Source organism: Oratosquilla oratoria, chromosome 30, assembly GCF_046742065.1.
Source record: "Oratosquilla oratoria isolate Oo_2021 chromosome 30, ASM4674206v1, whole genome shotgun sequence".
NCBI classification, from domain to species: Eukaryota; Metazoa; Arthropoda; class Malacostraca; order Stomatopoda; family Squillidae; genus Oratosquilla; species Oratosquilla oratoria.
In genome coordinates, this window is record NC_134806.1 from 7,236,979 (window position 1) to 7,263,911 (window position 26,933).

General features: G+C 43.8%; 1 protein-coding gene across 2 annotated transcripts in view; it reads right to left on the reverse strand.

Moving 5' to 3' along the window:
• Positions 1 to 26,933, reverse strand: part of LOC143041002 (uncharacterized) — an 82,945-nt gene that overhangs the window by 48,933 nt on the left and 7,079 nt on the right. For both annotated transcript variants that reach the window (XM_076212525.1, XM_076212526.1), the window contains exons 2-5: positions 21,821 to 22,013; positions 16,855 to 16,942; positions 15,320 to 15,436; positions 12,820 to 12,949 (exon numbers count right to left, since the gene is read on the reverse strand). In XM_076212525.1, the coding sequence (XP_076068640.1) occupies positions 12,820 to 12,949; positions 15,320 to 15,436; positions 16,855 to 16,942; positions 21,821 to 21,961 (476 nt within the window). In that variant the 5' untranslated portion in view covers positions 21,962 to 22,013. The remainder of the gene's footprint in view (positions 1 to 12,819; positions 12,950 to 15,319; positions 15,437 to 16,854; positions 16,943 to 21,820; positions 22,014 to 26,933) is intronic.

Here is a 26,933-nt window from a genome sequence, read left to right on the forward strand (position 1 = left end):
GTGTTTACTGGAGGGATGGCATGCTGTGCTGCTGCGAGCACAGTGGCAGTGAATCCTTTGTTCAAATCTTCTATCGTGGAGTCGGGGTCTTGACGGTAGTTTGATTTGACCAGGAAGGCTTGGAACTCATTCCAGTCGGCTTTGTTAAGGTTCAGTTTATCCTGCACTGGGGGAAGATGGAGTGTGGGGGAGAGGTGGATGGTGATAGATATTGGAAGGTGGTCCAAGGACATAGGGTCATCGATGGGGAGTCAGTCTGAAGCCCCCCACAAGGTTGGAGGACACGAAAGAAAAGTCGATGGCCGTCTTGTCGTGCTCTGTAACGTCGGGAAGCCTGGTGTAACTACTGTCATTGAGAAGGACCATGTCGGTAGCGTCTATCTGGGAGGTAATGGTCAGGGAGATATGGGCGTAGTTGCTGTCCCAAAGGGCGTCGCGACGGTTGAAGTCACCCACCACTACCCAGTTTTCGGGGAGGTCTTCAAGCCAGGCAAAGTCTCGGGAGGTCTTGGGATTGTACACATTGATGATGTAAATGGTTTGATCTCCTTCCACCGAGACGGGAATGGCCGGGTCCCTTCCTCCAGGGAGGGCTCCGGCAGTTTCCATGGTTGGGCGATCAGTCCCAGCGCAACATGTGTGGCCACATGTGCCTCTCCTGCTTCGTCTGTCTTGTAGAAGGGAGGGTAGTGGTAGCTGGGCAGAGTCGGGAGATGGTAAGGTTTCTTTCGAAGGAATTGGAATACAATGACCTCGTAGGAATTCCCCAAGAAGTGCTGCACCAGGATATCCCAGGCAGTGTTAATTGTCCGGCAGTTCCATTGCATATTTTCAAACGCAGCCATGGTTTGCAATATCAGCAATGGTTTGAAGAATCATGAAGATCCCATCCAATAGGCGAGCCACTTGAGGGTTTGATTTGGCCAGTTCCTGTTGAAATTCTTTTACAGTTCCTCGGATATGGCCGATGAAATTTCTAAAGAGTGGCTCCGTGAGGGGGCGGTAGGGGCCGTATGGGAGGCATCTGTTTTCTGTGGTTCTTCACTTCTTGGTGGGTCAGGGGAAGTAGGAGAGAAGGCTACTTGGATGGTAACTGGGGTAGCGGTTCTCTTTCGATTTTTCCTCTTTGTCTCTTCCCTCACCCCTCTTAGTCTGCGTTGGTTGGTGCTGAAGTGGGTGGGTGGTACTTTGCCAGGGACGCCAGTGCTCTCGTTGGGTTTGGGCGGGTTAGGAGCTATGCCGGGGGGTGCGCCGTCTGAAGTGCCGGTGGCTGGGATTGTGCCCGGGCTCTTATTCCTCGTTGGGGTCGTTGTGTCTGAGCCCTCGGTCCTCGCCGGGGCCTTATGGCTCTTTTGTGCAGTCTCGAAGTCCCTGTCACGGATCCATTCATCCTTGAAATGGGTGCTCCATCGTTCCCTGGCGACGGCTAGGGCTTCGGAAAAAGTGACGTACTGCTGGTTTTTTAGTTCACGAGCAATGTTCCTGATGGCGAACTCGGAGCAGTTAGGGTTGATTCACACTATCGGTCCGGTCGCGCTCCACTCCCGCTCCGCTCTCGGTGCGGTCCAATATTGTCTCATTAATTTCAATGGAAGCATTCACACTGGCGCTCTCGCTCCAGTCTCGCTCCGGTTTCGCTCCGGTCACGGTTCCGTCAAAAGATATTTTTACTGGAGTGAGACCGGAGCGTGACTGGACCGTGAGCGCCAGTGTGAACTCAGTTGCCACGGTCCTGCTCCTCCTGCTCCACTCCAGTCGAGATTCAGCCTTCATATAAGCAAGTAGTGTTACCTTCTGTCCTACCAAACCATGGATAATCCAAAGGAAACACCACAATGGGATCATGAGAAAGTTAGAAAAATGATAAAAATACATTTTATTTTTATTTATCACTGATACAATGACAATGCGTACAGCGAGGATATACATAAGCACCAACTGAATAAAATATAACCTACAAAACTTACTTTAATTTTGTGGATTTAGATGAAATGCTAATAGAATTAGTCAAAAGGTAAACCAGAGCTGTATGACCCGACTTCGCTGCACTACAGTGATAATGTTTGCATACTTATCATATTGCCAAGGTACTGAGAGAAAAAAATACACATTATTAACCGAAGAAAGAAATTCCATATGTATAATAACAACCTATTATCCACTGCGGAAATGCATCTCCTTAGCTCACTCAACAAATATTCCTACACAAGTTTGTTTGTCTACTTATATTTTATCATTTTGCCAAGGCATTGAACCAGCTGGGGAGCTGAAATAATCTTTCAGTGTTTCTCTCGCGCCAAAAGCCTCCTTTGTAGCATTATCCCCTCTTCCTCTCATTGGACGTACTGTGTTTGATGGAAGCATGACAACAGTATCTGGTAATGCAACAGCATTTGGGTGTATCAGATTGTGAAGTATGCATGTTGTTGTAATGATTGCATTAGCGTTAGAAGGCATAGCTTTAAGTTTCCTTAAATATATTCTGAAGGTTTGCACTAGAATACCAAATGTGCACTCAACTATCCTCCTGGCTCTAGATAATCTATAATTAAAAATCCTCTTCTCTACCTTATGTTCAGTCTGTGAACCTGGGTAGGGCCTCATCAAATTTCTCTTCAGCGGGAAAGCCTCATCTCCCACTATAACGTATGGTGCAAGCACATCAGTGCCAGGAAGTGCAGCATCTTCTTGTACATTTCAAGTCATCCTCAATTTTGGATAGTATTTTCTCAAATGTTCCTTTGTTCATTCTGAAATAGCTGTGGAATTTACTCTCATCATCAATAAGACGAGGCTACAGAGTATGAAATTCTCCTTCAGTCTTCCTATCTTGCAACATAGGATGAACCCACAATCTTTCTTTTTCTATTTTTTTTTCTTCTTCTTCTTCTTCATCAAGTGCAATAGCGATTATTGCCAACTCGGCGTCAGAAAAGTCACACATCCTTCGTAACTGATGGTAAGACTTCTACTGGTGTCGAGGGAGGGGGGATGACGGGAACGAGAGCGGACCGATAGTGTGAATACCTCAGAACCGAGAGCGGAGCGCGACCGGACCGATAGTGTGAATCAACCCTGAATACCTCAGAACCGGAGCGGAGCGAGAGTGGAGCGCGACCGGACCGATAGTGTGAATCAACCCTTAGGGTATGCAGCAGAGTGGTTTCCGCAGCAGTTTACCCAGAAAAGTTGCCTTTCCTGACATTTCTGTGTGACCCAGAAACTGACTGTTTGTTCATCTCCGCACAGGGGTGATGTAGGGAACTACCTGGTGAAGGGTGTAGCCCAGTTTAACCGTGGAGGGGAGGGAGGCCATGAGGAAGGCACTGAGCTGGTCAGAGCCCCGTCCCGGGACTTATGTCGTTTGATCGAGTCGACAGGAAGGTCGTGAGCCTCCATGTCGGCTTTAAGGAGTTGCTCAGCAATGTCGTCGAGAGGTACTCCTTTTCTTACTCCTACGACGATGGTCTTGGGGATTCTTATTAGAATATTTAATGGTGGTTGATGATCTGTTGCTAGCGTTGACGTGAAGCAGCTAATCAGCCATTCGCCGTTTGGGGTTTGGCGAATACCTTCTACTGGCCTAACTGCGTCATTAACAAGTTGGGCTTTTCTCCAGGAGCCCATCTTTGTGAAGAGGGAGGGGTTGTCAGCGGGTTTGAAGATGACCGGGAACTTTGAGTGTGCGTCGATTTGAGACGAATTGCCACTCGCCCCCGGTCGGATCACGGGAAGAGGTTATAGCAGCAGCGTATGATAAACGCATTGGAGCGTCTCCCTTATCTTCCTCATGAGCGATGACGGAGGCTTTCTCAAGCGGGGGAGGCGGGTGGGATTTGTCGGTGATGGGCTCGGCGGGTGGTAGGCAATTGTCCACTGGTAGAGCAAGGTCACCATCCATTTCTTTCTACAGGTCCGAAGGTCCGGGAGACGTGTAACTGTCTCGGAGTTTGCGCCACGGAGACGCTTACGGCGATGAAGGTCGGGTTGGGAAGAAACATCATCTTCCTCCTCACTGCAGGAAAAGATGCTTTTTGGGTGAGAGGGTTCTACCATAGGGACGAAATGAGTGGGTCTTGACACTCGTGCACTCGTCACTGTCTCAATGTAAACTGTGTGTGATTTTACATGCTCCTGCTGATAATGATGATAATTTTTTCATGTGAACTATGGTGGAGCCCGCCGATTTTACATGCGGCCAGGAGCCGATATATATACCGCATGGGTAGTGCCGTCTGATGTGTAATCACATAATTACACTGGATTAGGTTAGGTCGAGTCAAGCAAGGTCGCACTGTCATAGACGCGTCAGGTCTAGCCTTGTGGGCGACATAAAGTGCGTTCCATGCAACGTGGTTATCATGGTTTGTACATGGTAAACAAAACAGAAGAAATTTTACCACGAGCTTTATTCGTGGAAGACCGTAGTTGAATCAGTAAAATTCATCTGTAGAATTTAGTAGTGTACCAGAAATTACAAAGGAAGAAATAGCTCTAGAAAATATAAAACTAGGAAAAGCACCCGGTGAATATGGTATATCGATAGATCTTTTGAAAGACACAGGGAAAGAAATTTATATCAAATTAGCTCAGTTGCACACCCAGTGTCAAGAAAGCGTTCCCGAATCCCGGTGCAAAGTAATAGTGATTTTGCTTCATAAAAAGGAGACCAGAAGGACCTGAGTAACTACCGACCGATTAGCTTGCTATCAAATGCATATGAAGTATCCTTCAAGGTACAAATAGACTGAGTCCATTTTTAGATGGAAACCGAGAAAACAGGCAGATTTTAGAAATGGATATTCGACCCTAGACCATTTGCAGGCGATGAACCAACTAAACGAGAAAACGACAGAATACAATATACCTATCTGTTTAACTCTTGTAGATTACGAGAAGGTCTTTGACTCGGTAGATCAAATAGTAATATTAAACTCGCTACGCAAGCAGGGTGCAAACGAAGAGATAGTAAGGGTCCTAGAAAAGATTTATGCGAAAAATACTACTGTAATTCAACTACATAAAGATAGAGAAAAAATCAAGATCGAGAAAGTACAGCAAGGCGATACAATTTCACTAAAATCTACAGCTTGTTTGGAAGATATTTTATGAAGGTTGAGTTGGGAAGAGAAAGGTTTGAAGATTAATTGCGAATATTTTAACCACCTAAGATTTGCGGATAACATTATCTTTATTTCAGAAAGAGCAGAAGAATTGCAAGATATACTGAGTGATCTGAGCAAGGAAAGGTTCAAAGTAAGTTTGCAAATGAATAAGAGTAAAACCAAATTAATGTTTAACACGAAAGTTCAAAATATAGAGATTATAATCGATGGGGAGAGTCTTGAAGAAGTTGAAGAATATAATTATTTAGGCCAGATGGTGAAAGTGACCGAAGATCATGATAATGAAGTAAAAATGCGTATTACAATTGAAAAATGTATGGTAAGTATAATAAAATCCTGAGAGGCTCTCTACCTAATATTTCAAACGTAAAATTTACAATCCATGCATTCTGCCAGCAATAATCTATGGATGTGAGACTTGGAAACTGACGAAAGCGATAGAAACAAAGCAAAGGAATGCATAGAGGAGTGATCTGAACAAGGAAAGTCTCAAAGTAGGTTTGAAAATGAATAAGAGTAAAACCAAAGTAATGTTTAACACGAAAATTCAAAATATAGAAATTATAATGGATGGGGAGAGTCTTGAAGAAGTTGAAGAATATAATTATTTAGGCCAGATGGTGAAAGTGACCAAAGATCATGATAATGAAGTAAAAATACTTATTACAATTGAAAAGTGTAAGGTAAGTATAGTAAAAACCTGAGAGGCTCTCTACCTAATATTTGAAACAAGATTTACAATCCATGCATTCTGCCAGCAAATAATCTACGGGTGTTAGACTTGGAAACTGACGAAAGCGATGGAAACAAAGCGATGAATATGCTATTTATCGGCTGAAAGAAACCTGCACAGCGAATCTATAGCGATAATCCCATATCACACTCCTGGTCATATGGCCACTTCCCGAAGGTTGAGTGTGGTTGGAATTTTCCGCCAGAATCATCAGAAATTTAAAATTCCCGGCTCTGTGTAGGAATGCGCATTGTCGACCCCACCTACCCCTCCCTTCTTAGCCGGCTCGCCTGAGTCGTCACTTCTAGCGCGGAAACGGACTGAGCGGTATACCCGCTGCCGGCATTTGTTTTTTTGCCGGTGAGTCTCTTTCCTGCTTGTTAATCAACTGATAGTTTCAGCGCTTTCTGCATGGTTGCCGGTGAGTCTCTTTCCTGCTTGTTAATCAACTGATAGTTTCAGCGCTTTCTGCATGGTTGCCGGTTTGTCCCATTCTTCGACCACCCTATTAGTGAACCAGTTGTTGCCTTAAATCTATTTGGTCCGGTTTGTGCCCATTACTACGAGTCTGGTGGTGCGGAGGGGGGCGCCCCCGGGGGTCGTCTGGCCTCTCGGCGGCCCCATACCTCCTACGATCAATGGTCCTCTAACGCCTCACGGCTTGCATCGTCAGGCCCTAGGCGTAGTCTTTGCTCTTATACGCTCGCAATCCGTCCCCGTCTCCGAGTCGTCCCTGGTAAACAACCCGGGTCCTCTCGGAGGACAGGGGGACGTGTCTTATGGTACGGAGTGTGGCGCCCCCGAGGGTCATCAGGCCTCTCGGCGGCCCCATACCTCCTACGATCAATGGTCCTCTAACGCCTCACGGCTTACATCGTCAGGCCCTAGGCGTAGACTTTGCTCTTATACGCTCGCAATCCGTCCCCGTCTCCGAGTCGTCCCTGGTAAACAACCCGGGTCCTCTCGGAGGACAGGGGGACGTGTCTTATGGTACGGAGTGTGGCGCCCCCGAGGGTCATCAGGCCTCTCGGCAGCGCCATACCTCCGACCATCAATGGCCCTCTAACGCCTCACGCCTTGCATCGTCAGGCCCTAGGCGTAGACTTTGACCTTATACGCTCGCAATCCGTCCCCGTCTCCGAGTCGTCCCTGGTAAACAACCCGGGTCCTCTCGGAGGACAGGGGGACGTGTCTTATGGTACGGAGTGTGGCGCCCCCGAGGGTCATCAGGCCTCTCGGCAGCGCCATACCTCCGACCATCAATGGCCCTCTAACGCCTCACGGCTTCCATCGTCAGGCCCTAGGCGTAGACTTTGCTCTTATACGCTCGCAATCCGTCCCCGTCTCCGAGTCGTCCCTGGTAAACAACCCGGGTCCTCTCGGAGGACAGGGGGACGTGTCTTATGGTACGGAGTGTGGCGCCCCCGAGGGTCATCAGGCCTCTCGGCAGCCCCATACCTCCGACCATCAATGGTCCTCTAACGCCTCACGGCTTCCATCGTCAGGCCCTAGGCGTAGACTTTGACCTTTTCCACTCGTTATCCGTTCCCCATACGTCTTCGGGTCGTCCGTGGTAAGAACCCGGGTCCTCTCGGAGGACAGGGGGACGTGTCTTATGATACGGAGTGTGGCGCCCCCGAGGGTCATCAGGCTTCTCGGCAGCCCCATACCTCCGACCATCAATGGTCCTCTAACGCCTCACGGCTTGCTTCGTCAGGCCCTAGGCGTAGACTTTGACCTTATACGCTCGCAATCCGTCCCCGTCTCCGAGTCGTCCCTGGTAAACAACCCGGGTCCTCTCGGAGGGCAGGGGGACGTGTCTTATGGTACGGAGTGTGGCGCCCCCGAGGGTCATCAGGCCTCTCGGCAGCCCCAGGTCCAGACCCAGGCCGAGACCCAGGCCAGGGCACAGGCCGAAGCCGAGGCCTCAGACCCAGGCCGAGGCCCAGGCCCGGGCCCAGACCGAAGCCCAGGACCAGGCACAGGCCCATGCTCAGGCCCAGGCCGAAGCCGGAGTCCAGGCCGAGGCCGAAGCCCAGGCTCAGGGCCAGGCCCAGGCCCAGGCCAAAGCCAAGACTCAGGCCGTGGCCCTCTAACACCTTTCGGCTTGCCTTTTCGGGCGGGTCCGTGAGCCCACCTTCCTCCCGGAGCCGCTCACGTAGACCCAACAGGAAGTCCCGCTCGAGAAAGAGTTCTATCTCTCCCAAGAGGCCTAGGACACTCAGCTCGTCCACACCCTCCACATCCCGGTCACGGCACCACCCTCCTTCCGTCCCTGAAAGGCCCCTCTCATGAGGAACCCCCTCCCCCCAATCAGACGACCGTCGGGTTGGGGGACGGGGTGAAGGACCACCTCCGTTCATCTTTACCTTATCCTCCTACCACGACGGACTCTTACGAGATCCGCCCCTTCTCATGGTGTGACCTTACATACATCCCCCTTGTGTAGCGGCGAGGGATTTTATTCAGCAAAGAGGGGGTCTCGCCTGGTGGAAACGCTCTTCAGTACGGGGTCCTCTCATCACCTGAATGACATCATTTGACGTCTCGATCTGGACTCCGCCCTACTAGGCTGTCCAGGCACCCAGGAAATGACACCTCTCTATATCATGTGATCCTGTGACGTCAGTGATCCTTTGAAGTCACTATATGATTCTTGGATGTCACGATGTGTTTCTGTGACATCACGATGTGATCCTATGACGCCGTGATGTGATCCTGTGACGTCACGTGATACTGTGACATCACAATGTGACCCTGTGACGTCGTGATGTAACCCTGTGGCATCACTAATTCTGTAAAATTACTGTATGGTCCAGTGGAATTACAATGAAAACATATGACGTCACGATGGGGGTCCTGTGACGTCATTTTGTTGGTGTCGTCACGATATGATTACATGATGCCACGATGTGATAATAGTTCACGATGTGACCAGGTAACGTCAATATGCAATAAAGTGATGTCACGGTGTGATAAGATGACGTCATTATGTGATAAAATGACGTCACGATGTAGTCCTATGACGTCAGTTTGTGTCCCTGTGACGTCACGAGGCGATCCTATGACGCCATGATGAAATCCGGTGACGTCACAGTATAATCAAATGTCACTAGGTATTAAACATATGGAAGTCAGCTTGTGGGTGATGAGACGTCACAAACTGCCATAGAACACTATTGGATGAGGACGCTCGCCACGGGCCTCGAGGACTTCCCGCGGGAAGACTTGGGGTGAGTTGGATACATACCGAGGGTCCAGGCCCGTCTTAGCGGGAGACGCTCATGGAACGTCTTCACCCAGGACGAAGCCTCTTGACTAACGCCCACGGACGAGGTCGCTCGAAAACGACCTCGGCCTCGCATGTATACTGTTATACGTTCTACAATCGATTTTGTGACTTCACTACACCCTCCGGGGATCGGGATCCACCTTGCCCTACTAATTTGATTCTCTTTACCATACCAAAAAAGGCCCAGGAAAAACGAGACTGGCTATGAACCTGAGCGCATTGAACAAATTCTTGAAAGCCCTGCGATTCAATATGGTGTCGGTGGCTCAGGTCCGGTCAGCACTCCGGGGGGGGGGGGCGGTTGCCTCAACTTCGCGACCCCGGCCCTTCCACTGAGCCGCTTGGGGCGCCGACGGCTGGTACGGGAGGTCGACAGGAGCATACTGCTCCCGCGCGACCTGCCCGGGCCGGTACCCTCAGCACTCCACAGCTTGTTGCGTCCCTGGCTTCGGTCGGGGGCCCTACGCCGTTCGGTCCCATAGTCCCCGCCCCCACCTTGAATGGCAGGAGCGGCGGACGCCTCGCCTCGGACATGGGGTGGGGCTTCCAGTCGAGCTGGAGACATCAAGCTTGCCGGGGATGGTCGGAAGATAGAAGGTCACTACACATCAACCTTCGGGAGCTGATAGTGGTGAAAGAATGACTCGAGCGACACCCCGAATCCTCCTGCATGAGCGTCCGCTTGGACATAGACAATGTGACCGCAGTACAGTGCGTGCAGAGGCAAGGTACGGCCCGACCAGGTCCACTCCTAGCCCTGTCGGAAGACATCTTCGCCGAGGCATCACGCAGGGCCATATCACTCTCGGCGAAGTATGTTCCGGGCCGAGAGAACGACTGAGCGGACGCTCTATCCAGGTTTCAGGAGACCTCCGTGGTGTGGCAACTACGCCCACAAGTGTTCGAGTCGCTCTCCCTCCGCTACGGCACCCCAGAGGTGGACCTGTTTGCCTCCCCAAACACGACCCAGCTCCCCTTCTACCTCACCTGCATCCAAAGGACACGCACAGGAGGCCCAGACGCCTTCACGGAGGACTGGAACAGCTGGAAGTACGTATTCATTTTCCTCTTCCAGCGACACAGGTCCTCCTGAGGTGATGCAGACCCTCAGGTCCTTCAAGGGTCAGGTCCTCCTGATAGCTCCCTACTGGCCAACCCAGCCGTGGTTCGGGGAGCTAATGAGATGGGGCCCTTCTCCCCTTCTACTGGGGTCAGCCTGCCTAGCCAACAGCCTTACCGCACCTCTCCAAGCGTCACTTCAACTTCATACTTGGAGTTTCTACGGGGAGCTCTCAGCCAACTCTTCTCTACAGAGGCAGCAGACAAGATGCTCAGAGCTCACCTTCCGTCCTCAGTGCGGCAGTGTGGGTCCTGCGGACGGAGATTTCGGAACTGCCTTCGGAGACACACGATGGGGACCATCTCCGCCAGCACGGTTCTGGACTTCCTGACTTGGCTGGCTGACTCCACCAACAGGGCACCGGCGACTATCTTGCCTCACTATACAGCCCTCACTGATCCTCTACGCTTTGGCATGAACATCCGAGTGCCACAGAGGGCGCGAACCCTTCTAATGAAGGGGATCAGCGCCTCGAGAGAGCCGAGACATCAACCGGTCCTGGCCTGGTCCTTGCATCGTCTTCTGCAATACCTGGCGTTCGAAAAGGCCATTGTGGAGGAAGAACAATTCCCTCAACGTGTCGTCTTTCTGCTCGCCTTGACTACGGACTACAGGGCTTCACAGCTGGCGGTAAGCACCCGCCACCCGTCCTTCTCCAAACTGGAGGAGGACAGCTCGGCCCTAACCCTCTCTCCATCACCAACATTCCTGGCCAGGAACGGCCGAGCGGACGACATGATTGGCCCTCTCAGAATACAATCCTTCCGGGAGGGAGGACGCCCACAACCGCTGCGCCCGGTCCGTGCGTTCGAAGACTACATGGAGCACACGGAAGAGATTTCTGAGGATCATCTCTTCTACAACTCGAAATTTAGGATTCCCCTAACCCCGAGGTCCCGGGCGCACCTGCTTTGCCGCATTTTGGAGAGAGCCGACCCGGGCCATGCCCCGCACGCCCACAGCATCAGGGACTTCGTGGCATCGCTGGCGTTTCTCCCCACCCACTCTGGAGCGGGTGCGGGACCTAGGGGCTGGACATCGACGACTCCCTTGGGGACACGGTGTCTCTACCACTCGGTCGCCCCTGTCCCGTGTGTCGCCATGGAAACGGCTCCACCCCTCTCATCTTAAAAAAAAAAAAAAAAAAAAAAAAAAAAAAAAAAAAAAAAAAAGGTGGGTGGGTGGAGGGGGCAAAGGGCGACCGAGGAGTGGGGAGGGGCCCAGGAACCGCTGAACAGGATACGATTTTCGTATAATTTACGCATTGTATGAACAGTGCAATGTTGTGCATGTCACATTATTCGGTGCGGGTACTTGACTTTTCTTTTCTCCCCTCTACTGAGTGATAAAATGAATAAGTCTCCCAAAGGAAAGACACACGTAATAACGGTTTGAATCAGGCTTCACCTCTCCTCTCACCTGTCCTCGTCTAATGCATAGCTTCGCTGTGCAGGTTTCTTTCAGCCGATAATATTTCTTTGTCGCGGCTCGTGCCGCTTAAATTGTTTTTATCAGCTTAAGAAACCTGCACAGATTTAGGGTCCCTCCCTCCTCCCACAGGCGAAGCCTTCATTTCTCATTGAAGTGACGACTCAGGCGAGCCGGCTAAGAAGGGAGGGGGAGGTTGAGTCGACAATGCGCATGCCTGCACAGAGGCAGGAATTTTAAATTTCTGATGATTCTGGCGGAAAATTCCAACCACACTCAACCTTCGGGAAGTGGCCATATGACGAGGAGTGTGGTATGGGATTATCGCTATAGCTTCGCTGTGCAGGTTTCTTAAGCCGATAAAAACAATTTAAGCGGCACGAGCCTTGACAAAGAAATATTTTTGTTCGTTTATTTTTGTAATGTAAGTGATAAATCTTTACAAAAAGTGTTCATTTGTTGAGATAATGGTAAAATAGCATACCACAGAAAATAGTGCCCGAGAAATCTGATTTTTTTTCAAATATGTGCTTTTAAGTTCAATGAACTAATATCTTATATGCAATATGTGGTGTCAATTAAATTGCACATGTCGCACAACACCCAGTATGGGTCGTCCCCATATAGGGGGCGACCCGTACAAAATAAAAAATAATTTCAAATCCTCGGGAAAAAAAATGTCCTAACTGGGAAACCTTGAGGTGGATGCCATACATGGCTAAATATTTTAGATTTATTTTGCACCCATTGTGATTTCTCTCACCTCAAAAACTGAATCTTAAGAAATATTTTTCCACTCGTAGTACTACTCGCCCCAATATCAGCCACTTCCCCAAAGCTGAGCTTTGACCTTATAAGACGCAGACTGGTTTCCTGAGATTTTTTAAGCGCGTCTTACTAGCCATCAAATACAGTATTTGAATTTAGTTACATGCTTTCGTGCACACACAAGGTAACTTGAATGTTTACATATGCAAACATACAATAATAGCATGAATGGCCGGTACAGGTTGTTACCGATGACTTCCAAAAAATAGGCATACAGCTATCCTACCGTTTATGTAACTGTCATCGCTGGTCTCAAAACGTTCACTAGACTAAATAGTGCATTGATACTCACGTGCCTCCTGTTGTACACTGTCTGCCTGCATATTTGCCTTCACCATCACAGTTGGGTCGCAACTCACCAGGGTTAAAGATACCAGTTGTTTCATATTGTACAGATGCATTGATACAAGGTTTTTGGAGGTCTGGAAGTATTCGAGTCATCAAGGAAAGAAGTGGACTGTCTCTTACATTAAAACAATTTGCACAAACAAGGAAATGCCACAGATCGATACCACATTTTTTCTATAATGCCAACATTATCTGATTATTAATTTTATCAATAACAAAAAAGATGTTTTCTATTTTGTAAAGGAAATCTGAATAACTTGCTTGGAAAACAAACGGCAAATTTGTTACTCACTTTAGTGCTCAAGTGAGCCACCATTCTTAGGGTTTATGTATGAAATATAAATAGAATTGAGCATGCATTTTATTGTTTATACGCAAGTTTTTATCCTCTATTTCTAATTGTCACTATACACATTATTAAAGCATGAAAATAATATTATTCTTTTACAACCGCAGTAAGACTCGTTTGCAAAACATTCCCTGTGTGACGGATATGCAAGAATTTGCTAGCAAAGCAAGTACCAAAAACGAGTAGCATGGTAGCAAGAAGTGCTTAGTGTGCCACCACCTTAACGATCACAAATGCGACAAAGTAGTCCCCAAGATCTATATACTCGTATACCAGGTCTACCCATTTGAGCAGTTCTGCGCAGCTTCTGACATCATCGGGCTGCTTCTGTTTTCTCTTTGTGAAACACTGAAGAAAACTGAAACGCTAAGGAAGACTGGAATTATTATATTTTCCCCCGTTATCTCTCTCTCTAGCTCATTGCTATTATTATCAGTGTGTGTGTGTGTGTGTGTGTTATATCTACACCTGTCGCTGCTGGGACTCCTCATAAAAATTGTGATTCATTAGTACGAGTGTGTGGCCAAGAGGGATTTAAGAAATGCAATAATAGTACCAACCCTCACATATGCAATTGAAACATGGCTTTGGAATGAGAGTCAGAGGTCTAGAGTGCAGGCAGTGGAAATGAGTTATGTGAGAAGTGCTTGTGGTGTAAGTAGAATGGATAGAATGAGTAATGAAAGTGTGTATGAGCTTTTTCCAATGGGTCTCAAAGGCGAGGGGAAGAAATGTAGAGTGGTTGAAGAGGTAGAGATAGACGTTAAAGTGGTTTGGCCACATGGAGCGAATGGAAGAGAGTAGGATGACCAAGAGGATGTATGTGAGATAGAGGGGGGAATGATAAAGGGTGACCTCCAGTAAAATGATGGAGGGATAGGGTGCGGGAGTATGTCAGTGAGAGGTGTGAAAGATCATTGAGAGATCTTGAACAGGCAAGGAGAGTGTGTTTGGATAGAGATGGAAGCTCTTCTGCCGTGGTCATCTCGCTGTGGGAGCTCCTGGGAGCAGACGTCAAAGATGATGATAATGATTAGTGTGTGCTTGTACGTAAACATTCTCTCTCTCACACACACACACAATGGAATATCAAAACCGAAATAACAGGTAATAGCTTTTATTTGACTAGTTTAGAATATTTCCTTTTTTCACTCTTGTGAAGTCTTAGATTTCTATTTAGGTTACGCATTCTAAAAAACATGCGTGTCATTACAAAAAAAAAAAGGAATAACCTCTTGAGGCAATGTCAAATATGTACAGATTTGCGTTGTTAATTTCTCTGTGGAGTTGTTCCTGGTGTTAGTGATTTCTGGCCATTTTCTCAAGATCACACAAAAAACTCTCACTTGGTGTCATTAAACCACCAGAATATAACTAATTGCGTGGAGCGGTGCGAGCGGAGGCAGCAACATATCCAAGCAAAGAACCAGCTACAACTAACAGCGATGGGGTGCGCGAACCCCACTTTGACCAGCCCGGTGACGTCACGGGCCCGCTGTGCCAACACCCTCGAAATTCGGTCGGAAGTGGTTAGACCTGGTATATATAGACCTTGGTAGTCCCCATGCAAAGGGAAAAAGTTCTGCGGCCCCAGGCCCGGGCCGTCTCTCTTCAGATGTTGCAACGTCCAGATAGACAGAGACGAACTTGCTGACTGACTGCATTATCCTACAGCTTCATATGAATATCTCTTTACAAGATATGACCACATTATCTAGCATGAAAGACTTCCAACTTTGCGCTTTTGACATACTGCATTGTACTATTATATCATAATGAGTTATCCTGTGTTTCTTCCTTCACTTAAGGCCATTATCATATACTTTATATAGTAATATGAATTTTGTGGTTACATACTGCATTTTACTTATATATCATAGTGAATTATCTGGTGTTTCTCTCGTGACTTAACCCCCTGAACATGTAAAGATAATTTTGTTCGAAGCTGATTTTGACTAACGTAGACCATCTTCAGGCCGAAGTTCGTCCCTTCATATGGACAAAATCGCCAGTCCTCTGCCGGAGCAAAAATCTTAAAGTATAAAACCATGTTAACAGAATTAAGAATAGTTTAGTGTCAATGGATTAAACTTACTTTTGCCACAGGTGCGGTCACCTGTTCCTGTAGTTTTATCGATGCACTCCAATCCCCAGCCACATATCTCATCGGGCATATCTACATATACTCTACTGAAGCACTTTTCCTTTTCCTCTGAAAAGAGTATGGCGGTTTGTAATGGAGACAAGATTAACAAACCCATGTTATGGCAACTACTAACATGGAACTATACTTAAAAGTATTCAACCAATCTACATCAATGGAGTCAAGGAATCAGGTATATTGCAGAAGACATGCGGCCACCGGATTCCCACAGTCATTCGAGAAAGAGATATTGGGGTGTATGGGAATGGCTACAAGCAGAACAGTGAAGGATGAAAATCATATTCCCAGTTTTCGCCAGGTCTAGGTCATTGCCGGACATTTTGCTATCCTGTGGCCACATTTTTTCGTCTGGAATATATATATATATATATATATATATATATATATATATATATATATATATATATATAGTATATATATATATATTATATACATATATATATATATATATATTATATACATATATATATAATATATATATTATATACATATGTATATATATATATATATATATATATATATATATTATTTTTTTTTTTTTTTTTTTTTTTTTTTTTTTTACAGCTTAAACACAAGACTTTGATCCACCGTATTCAAAGACTCGAGAAATAATGAATGAAATGATGAAGGTCGTACACTAACCGAGATGCGAAAAACCATGAGCGGTATGTATTCAAGTCATGTTCAATTTTGACTCATGAGATTGATTAGGGTGGAGGGAGGTAAGGAGTGGGTCAAGACGCTGTGCTTCCCGCCACCCGTCCGGTATTAAAAGATAATTATATAAACCTTCCATTTTCTCTTTCATGTGTCACTTTATGGCAGGGGTTTTTAACCTTTTTTCTCCAATTCCCCACTTTTTAGTGAGCCAACTCTCCATTTCCCTCCACAGCATCGGTCTTTGACAAATTCGATTTTAACCCATGCAGTGTTTAGTTACTAAACACTGCATGGGTTAAAATCGAATTTGTATATTTACAAATTCACGAAATGTGACAAGAAGACACCAGAAACAAACAAAAAGAAACAAAAACACATCGATTAAAAAAAAAAAAAAAGACTGGTTCTTCTGTCCGACCGGTCATTCCCTACTTGGCAACTCCGCCATTCCCCACAGGTTAAGAACCACTGCTTTATGGGGTATGTGAAAGCACAGTCATATTCATGACTATTCTATATCATGGAAGATATGTTAAATTTTACAACCAGCCTCATAATGACTGGACACAGCGATAATAAGTAAAAGGCTGTATAGACATGAAAATTATATTCCTTTTCTTATACTCGCTATAATTTCTTTGCACTATCGAGATGGAAATATATGTCTAGGAAGCTTGAGGTTTCAGCCAGGTCAGCGGGGGAAGGGTGAGCAGGGCTGCCAACCGAAAACGCAGGATCGACTGAGATTGAGTGAATTGCCTATAGTTTCACTTAAAAAAAAAAAAAAATTAGATTCTTTAATTTACCTATAGGATTTATACAATAGAATCCACAATTGCAGGTGGTAATGTTTTTCAGTACGACGCCATCCTTGCAGGTCTCCGCGGGGTTGAGCTGCATATCAGAAGAAAAAAAAATATCATGTTTAGTCTGAGGTAGATGAAAGGGCACTCAAAAATGTTACTGTCATTTCAACAGAATGACAACTTTAATGAATACTGGAAGACCCGCCCTAGACATATACTAACAGCCATGTTACCAACAACTATCGTTTATGCATACACACAGATAAAAGTAACTGAAGGAAAAAATATTGTAGAATCAATTACGATACAAGTTGAAAGCAAACATATGAAGAGTAGAAATTTGTAGTGGTGTATGTGACCCCCAAAACACAGTCCTGGACAGAAAGCGATCATTCCAAAATATTAGAAGATACAAAAAATTAATTAACTGATATACTGAAGGACAGAGGAAATACAGTAATTGTGGGTGACTTTAATTCAAAAGAAATATGTTGGGAGGAAATGACAATGAAGGGCGTAGAGGAACTCTGGGGCAACGTCCTGCTCGACATGACCATCGAATACACAATGACTCGGTGGATAAAGTGAAAATACAAGATACAGAGGTAGTGAAGAACCATCAAGGCTGGATTTAATACTCACGACAGAACCTGAAATTGTCAATAAAATAGATTACAAAATTCCGATAGGAAAAAGTGCCCATGTACAAATAGAATTTGAGTTGAAAGAGCAAATGGATCAAAGCAGAAATGATAAACATAGAATAGGAAGACTAATGTACAACAAAACAAATTTTGAGAAACTCAAAAAATTCTTTCGCAACGCGAACTGGAAAAAATCCTAAATGAAGAAACAGGGATGGAAGAGAAATGGAATATACTAAAAGAAATTTATAATGAGGGAGTGAATAAATACGTACCACAACAAAAAATGGAAAGAACATACATAAAAAGCTGGTACAACAAAAGGTGTAGTGAGGCTAAGGATAAAAGAGACAAAGCTTGGAAGAAATGGAAAAGAGACAAGAAAACAAGCAAATGGCTAATGTACATCAAACTAAGAAATGATTATGTAAAAATACGCAGAGATAAAAAGAGAAACTATGAAAAGAATAGAAAAATGCAAGGAAGAACCCAAACTATTTTACAGATATGTAAATGGTAAACTGAAGACAAACAAAAAATAGAAAAGCTGCGCCAAAGTAAATATGAATATACAGAAGAACTGGAAATGGCTGAAATTATGAACAACCACCTCAAATCGGTATTCACAATAGAAAACCCACCTAACTGTGAGGAAATAGAGACATCCCCCTCAATGAAAGAAATAATTGTAACAGAAGGAAATCAGCGACCAAATCAAAACCATTGACGTCAGAAAATCACATGGTCCAGACGGATTTGCAAATTGAATACTGAAAGAATGCATGGAAGAATTAACAGATAAAATATACAATATAACTAAATTCTCACTTAAAGAAGGAAAAGTGCCACAGGACTGGAAGAATGCAATCATTGTACCGATTTATAAGGGAGGAAACAAGGAAGACTCATCAAATTACAGACTTGTCTCCCTGACAAGCACAGTAGCAAAAATTTGCGAAAAGGTCGTCAAAAAATAGATGGGTTAAACATTTGGAAGAAAAAAACTATACTGAATTCGATAAGGTACCACACAATAAACTAATAAGGAAGATAGAGTTAATAGGTGGCATCAGAGGAAAATTATTGGAATGGATGAAAGACTTCCTGACTGGGAGGAAAAAGAGAGTAGTAATTAGAGATAAATTCTCAAATTGGGAAGAAATGATAAATGGTGTCCCGCAGGGATCAGTACTGGCCCCGATTATGTTTGCCATATACATAAATGACATGGATGAAGGAGTAGAGTATTATATGAATTTCTTGGCAGACGACGCAAAAATACTAAAGAGACTAAAAACGGAGGAGGATTGCAACTCATTACAACAAGACTTGGACAAGATCTGGAAATGGATTCAAAAGTGGGAAGTAAAATTCAATATCAAGAAATGTAGTATAATGGAATTTGGAAAAAAGTAAAAACAGAATATCGAGAGATTATAAAATTGGTGAAGAAGAGGTCAAAAAAGTAAACTCGGAAAAAGACCTTGGAGTGATGATCAGCAAAGACTTGACACCGGATAAGCATATTAATAAAATAGTCGGAGAAACCTATAATTTATTGAGGTCAATGAAAGTGGCATTTGCCTATTTGGACGAGGAAATTATGAAAAAAATAACTGCACTAGTAAGACCAAAACTCAAGTACGCAGCAACACTATGGACACCCAGTACCAAAAACAATATAAAAAAAAAATAAAAAGAATACAAAGAGCAACAATAAAACTGACACCAACTCTTTCCAAAATGACATATGAACAAAGACTGTCCAAATTAGAATTACCAACTCTGGAACAAAGAAGGGGAAGAGGAGACCAACTATCTATAGAATTATAAGGGGAATGGAAATCTTAGATAAGAATGATTTATTGAAATAGGACAATGGAAAAAGAAGAGGACACGAAAAGAAACTAAAAAAAAGATAATTACAGAAGAGATCTGAAAAAAAAAAATAGCATCCCACACAGAGTAATAGATACTTGGAACAAATTAGATAAAGAAACAGTGTGTGCAAACACTATTCAATATTTTAAGAAAAAACTTGATGCTGAGAGATACAAAGACGGGTTACCACGAGCATAGCTCCCTTCCCGTATAATGCAACTAGGTAAATGCAACTAGGTAAATACACACACACACACACACACACACACAGTGCGCGCGCACGCGTGTGTGTATGTGCAAGTGAGGTTCACCTGCTTCAGTGCAGGAACGGCCTGTCCCTAGGGAAATGAAAGTCCCCTCTGTACCCCACTATGGTAGTTTAGTGTATAGTAAGGAATGCACTATACACAGTCATTAACATATTACAATGACTGTGGTTGTGATTGCAGTTCAAGGCTAGTGTAAATAGCTCGGTCATACTGACAACGTGCTTACAATGAAATGCGGTACTGGTATTTCGCACCTCTGATGCCCAAAGTTCCAGGGAGAGGTTGGAAACCCATGAAAGTGCCTCACACTAATTGGAGCAACTTATACCATGACCTCACGCGCCTTATTCAAGAACGCTATTTACTAGTTAATAGATTCTCTAATATCGTATCATACTATACTATCGTATCTTATTTTAGACTATGAATGAAGTTATTCCGTCCATTATTGACGCAGCTGAGATGGATCTCCACTGAGGTCCCCTGAAGGACGATGCAGCCTTTGTACCTCACCACAGTGGTTTAATCCTGCTTGGTAAGGTTGTAAGCATGGTAAGAAGTGCTTCATGTGATTTTCTTTTTCTTATGTTGGATGGCTGTGGTTGTGAATGGAGTTTGAAATCAGTGAAATCAGCTCGATCATACTGATTAGGTGCTAGCATATATATATATATATATATATATATATATATATATATATATATATATATATATATATATATATATACACTTATATGCGGCACTGATATACCGCATCTCTGATGCCCGCCGTTGTGAAGAGGGGTTGAAAGGCCATAAAAGTACTTTTGCACTTACCGTGGAAGGAGTGAATATGAGGGGGCTTCCTAGGATGAGATGGATGGATGGGGTGAAAGGAGCTTTACAAAAGAGAGGAATGTCTGTAGAGGAAGGACGGGAGAAGACAGAAGATAGGGGTGAATGGAGAAGGGTTGTGTATAGATGAGGCTGTGATGCATGAGGGGGAGTGGGTGGGGGATGGGGGGTGAGGAAGTATGTATGAGAAAAAAATTTACGCAGCCTGAAGGGATTTCTCCCCGTCTTCTCCTTTCCTGCATGGGGGGACGGAGAGGGGGGGGGGTCGCCGAATTTATGAAGCGGCCTTGCTGTGGATGTGCTGTCTTGCGACACTGCTTCTGACCCAGGGCAGTGGACAGGATGCAGGGATGACCCGTCATCCAGGAGGTGCCAAGATAAGAGGAGGGAGGGGAGTGGAATATATGGGAAATGAAATGGGAGGGAGTGATTTCTATGCCTTTTTCTTTTTGGCTACCCCCCGTGTAAGGGGAAAAAAGCCTTTGGTATATGTATATTATACTGTATTATATTATATATTGTATATCATATATTATATTATATATATTATATTACATTATACTATATTATATTATATCATATATTATATATTATATTATATTATACTATATCATACCAATATTGTATCATACTCGTGTTATATTACATATTACATATATCAAATGATCTTTCCTCCTTACAAAGGTCGCCTATTCAAAATATACTCCCACCATATTCCCATGCTACAACCATCCAAAAATCCACTCATCCCCCCGTCTTATCTTCTGGTGAATGGTCTCCCCTGTCCCCTGTGGTCAGAGGTAATGCAGCAAGACACAGTACCTCCACAGTAAGGACCGACAGCAAGAACTGGTTTACCCCTCTCGCCACTTCGTTTCTTGGCGCCCCCCTCCCCCACCAACTATCATTACACTACGTGATTTACATACTGTGGTGAAAAAGTGTAACATCGACTTCAACAACTGGGAAGAAAATGCAAGAGACCGAAACTTCTGTAGGTCCACCATTCGCGAAGGAACAACAACATTCGAAACAAACCTATATGAAGAGTTGGAAGAAAAGCGAAGGAGGAAGGAGAGGCAACTCCAACCGAAACCAGATCTCCCGCAAGGAACAACGTGCCCAACATGCGGAGAGCCTTCAAAGCCCGAATTGGTCTTATCAGCCACCTTCGGGTGCACAAATAACCACACTCAGACCAGAACGAAGACCATCATCCTCTGAAGAGAGAGGGATAGCCACGACGATAAAAGCGAATAGACGAGAAAAAATACACTAGGCTACACCACCTTAAAGAGAGAAAAAGTAACAATTGGGAGAGGGATAGAATTGCCGTACCTCTAAGACTCCCTGCGATTTGCAGATGGCCTTCATGTCATCGCAGAGAATTGATTTGACTTCGCCTGCCTTTGTCTTGCTTATCCCGACAGCTGCCAGCAGGACGACGATTGTCGCCGCGACCCATCTACCGAGCTTCATGGTGACAAGAGTTGATCTCTGTTTCTGGCCCTTTAATACGGATATCCGTGTTCTAAAAAAAGAAAAATTCTGTTTTTATTTTACTTGTTTTGTTTTTCAGCCACAGAAAACTCGACCGCAAAACGGATGGCCCGATGTCAGTTAATCCTTTGAATTTCATATTCGTCTCGTTTGCTACCACCATACGATTTTCTTCAGTTGAGGGACTTCCTCCAAGGTTTCATGAAAAAAGTTCCATCTCCTATGTAGGTCTATATATGTATATGAGTGTGAGTGTGTATTTCACAGGAAGGATTATCCAATACTCGTTGCTTTCCCTATCTATTCTTAATAGTCCTAGGGTAACACAATCCTTTTGAAAGATTCGACTCAAACCAAGCGTTTCTTTATGCTATACTGTATATTGTTTCTCGTTGTTTTTATTTATCTATTTATTTGTTTATTTATCTACGTAACTATTGATCACTTTATTGATAAATCAACTTATCCATTTATTCATCTAATTTTCTGGTTCGATTACCCCTTCACGCCCCTTCCCCGGAAGGGTATCGACTGCTTGCAGTCAGTATTAGGACTTCTGACATCCCTTCGGACCAAGTCACTCAGCATTTTTTCATGATTGGAAACTTGTCTCCGCTCAAAAATTAATATTGATCACTTTTAATTTCTAATATTCCTTCAATTTGCTACGTGCCTATCTTTTTCATTTCCACCTCTAAGATTCAACTTCTTCAATCCGTTATTGTCCTCGAGGATAGAAACGCTATTTCCAACAAAATACTCCATTTTTCATTTCCTTTTGCCGTTGTTTCCGGATGCCATGTTTTTGCCTGGCAGCATTTATAAAGGATTACAAAGAAAGGGCATACCGACAGGAAACCTTTTGGTCCATAACTAGATCGGATGTGAAATATATAAGTGTATATATATATATATATATATATATATATATATATATATATATATATATATATATATATATATATATATATATATATATATATATATATAGACAAATAGATCAAATAATTAGATAAATGAATAGATAATGATAACTAATAACAAATAAATGATAAATGATGATAAATATATAAATAATAATCATAATTGAATAGATATATAAATGAACAAATAAACAATAAAAATAGATAAAAAAAATAGTAATAATAAATGACAGGCATTACAGCATATTGCTTAGGTGTTCTAATGAATTTTAAAACTTCGAACTGTAGGCCTACTACCCTGCACTGCCTCTGTAGGAAGTATATTCCATTAATTTACTACACGGCGAAATTGTTTCTACCAACTTTCAAATTAAATCTACTTCGTGACAGTTTAACATCATTATTTTTGTCTGATTCGCATTCAGTGTGAAAAATTCGTCACTTCTGATGTCGCCAATTCCCTTTAGAATCTTAAAGGCCTGTATCAAATCACCCCTGTTGTAATGTACCGGAAAATAGCTATATTTGTGCGATAGTCTGCCTCCACTGATCATACTTGGCTCTAAATTCATTTATGATCTTTTATGAAAATATATCTTATAATAGGTCATTTGCAGGTGTATCCCTGGAAATGGTAACACGTAACTCATTACTACCTGCCACATTTTCTGCTGCCTTGCAGCCATAACCATCTGTGTGAAAGGCTTCAGGATTAAGCCTCGAGGCAAAACCAGGAGATGGTGTGTCGCAGGCAGTTCGCTATTGTATAACAACATCGCTTTGGGTACCCCACCGCTGGCGCTGTTGACAAAGTGTAACATTTCTGTTCCTTTGGAACTGCTGGTCCTCCATATCTTCTCGCCCTGGCTTGTGGCTTGGAAGGACGCAGCATTTATAGGATGTTCCAGAAAATTATTTAGTTTTACGGAAAGCTGTGTTTCATGATATCCCTCAAGCGCCTGGTCTTTTTATTTATCTGTTATTCTTTTTTTTTTTTCTGTGCCCTCGTTTCGCTCTCCCGTCCCAAGATAAAATATCACCCCTGTAAAATTTACCCACTCCTTTATTGATCTGATCACAGCGACAGCGTCACCTCTTTTTGGGCAGAGATCGTCATTTAGACAGTGGTCGTCAATCTGGTCAGGTCTCGCTGGGAAAGTTGGGACAGCTGTTCTGAACAGAGAGATGGGAAGTGATTGTGTTACAGTGAATAATATCGAGGTGCTCAATCTTTACGTAGTAGAATTGTAGCCTTAGAAGAGACTATTGCGAGCCTTTGAGATGAGAATAGAGTTCTTCGCTCTGCCCAAAACGTGGACGAAAATCCGTTTATGAAATCAGCTGATAGTGTGTGGAAAACAGTGACCAGTAAAATACAGGGGATGGAAGAAAGGTCTCATTAGGTCCGCCTGAGTGCAAGAACTCGTTCCGAGCTCTAGCACAGGGGTGCTTACGATCGAAGACATATCATGTGAGATTATACTGATAAAGATCGATAATTAGTTTGTTACTGATTTTATTTAAATTGGGATCACAAAAATAAGAATTGTCTGAAACAAATGTATTTTCCTTACTATAAATGAGCAAATGAAAGGCTACCGTACCTTATTATTATAATGTACAATCATAAATAATTACTTAATATTGGTTAACTGGGATGATTACACACGTACCATACTACAATACGTGAATCATACGTGTCAGACTCATAAACAGACAGCCAAGGATCACTCAATCTAATAATTAAAATTTTCAAGTAATATGTTATTTTCTGTTCTAATATAATAAAAAATATGTATCTTTGTGAACGAAATAGAAAAAATATGGTGAAATTGGTACACAAGAATATGAATTATTCAAACTCTCGGTGGGCTCTAGTTGGTAACACTCTCTCTCTCTCTCTCTCTCTCTCTCTCTCTCTCTCTCTCTCTCTCTCTCTCTCTCTCTCTCTCTCTCTCTCTCTCTCTCTCTCTCTCTCTCTCTCTCTCTCTCTCTCTCTCTCTCTCTCTCTCTCTCTCTCTCTCTCTCTCTCTCTCTCTCTCTCTCTCTCTCTCTCTCTCTCTCTCTCTCTCTGAGGGCCGCACTATAGCTTATCTATTTTTAGGAGAAAGGGCCGCAATGAAAGCCTTTGACGGCCCTTGGGCCGCAGGTTGCACAGGGCTGCTCTAGCAGGACTGCAACAAGAGGCGATGGAGGTGCAAGAGAAGAAGAGGAGGGCATTCGCTAAATCCCTGCCCACAGCCCACAGGTAAAATTTTAGTTGTGAGGGGATAGCCAAGTGAGGTATTTAGATAGGGCCATGCGTTACAAAGATAGGAAACATTGGGCACAGGTGTGTTTCCCGGGGGTGGGGGGATAAGTGGTGTTAACGACAAGGTCGAAGCATGCATTGTCTATCTGAGTACAGGAAAGTTAGCAAGTGAGGAAGTGTTTGCACGGTTTTGGGATGCGTTAAACAAGATTAGGGAAAAGAGTGGAGTTCCTCTTATATGTGGAATCCTTTCGAGGCTTACAGTTTGTGGCATGTGGCATTCTAAGGCTGTTACAATGAATTGTATGCTGTCAAATAATTGTAAAACCAATTTATAGGCATTTATCGATATTTGAAATAACTTTTACTATAAGAATTATCTATATACAATTGACGGAGTGCACTTGTCACTCAAAGGTTTTCTGCTCCTTGCTGAATCACTTGCGGGAAGTAGAATGTGTAGGGGTCGGGAAAAAAGTATCAAAAAATAGTTTAGACAAGAAAAACAGCTCGGAGAGGGACTGAAAGAATCACCTGAACAGGTAAACACAATGTTTACTATACAAACAGTAAAAGTGTAATGAATAAAATTGATTTGTTGAGAGGCAAAGTGTGCGTAATGGGATTTGATATCATAGGTTTTACTGAATTCTGGATCAATATGGCAGATAGGAATTTCCTTTCGGAAATCGAGATAGAGGGATATAGACTACTTTACAAGGATAGGGTAGGCAGGAAGGGGGGGAGGGAGAGGTAGAACTTTTCGTTAAAAACACAACTAAATTTATTATCAACGTATTGATTGAGGAAGAGGTGAGGACAGAATCTATTTGGGTAAAGATTATCAGGAGGAAAGAGACACTGAACCCTATTTTGACAAATTCATCTGTGACTCTCAGTCAGCGCTCCGCGCTCTCTCATCTACCAGTCCTATACATCAGCAAGTGGTAACACAAATAATGCGACAACTGGCCACCAGTTATTGACTAGGTAGTACCTGTAGAATGAAAAGAAATACTACATGGTCAACACCAAGGTGTTAAGACAGTACTGTATAAGGCTTGGGTATTTCTTAATAAGCCTGATGGTTGGGATCTCACTGGAAACTGTACGTGCATGGGAGCTAAGCTTGTGTGGCAGCACATCTCTTCAAGATGGAAGCAGCAGTACACTTCAAATTAAACGAGCCAGCCGCATGAACCAGCCAACTTTATTCCTGGAAGGCATCCAGGAAAAATGTCAATCCAGATCCTATCAGTGCAATATATTTCTCCAGATCAAAGAAATATTGTCTCCGCCCCCCAAAAATATAAATACATCTGTTGCAAGACTTTATACATGTACAGACCCAACATTTGGAATAAGCCCTATCTCACAAGAAAAGATCCAACAATTATATAAATTTATCCACAGACAGGGATAAGAGTATGACAGAAATGTTTTAAAGTAATACAAATATTTCTGGAAGGGAATTAAGAGAGGAAAAGGAGGCGAATCAAGTAAAGAAGAAAAGGTAAAAGGTGCTGATGGAGAGATGATAATAGAAGAGACACCAGTAAGAGGAAAATGGGCAGAATATTTTAGGCAGTTGTTAAGTGTGAAAGAGGATAGGGAGGAAAAGGTAGTTGCAGTGGGAAGCGTAATGAAAATAACAGTGATGAATGAGGACAATGGAGGACAAATAAGTAAAGATGAGGTGAAAGCAGTTATTAAAATGATGAAAGCAGGTAGGGCACCTGGGTTAGATGGGTGCCATGCGGAGTGTCTAAGAAAAGAA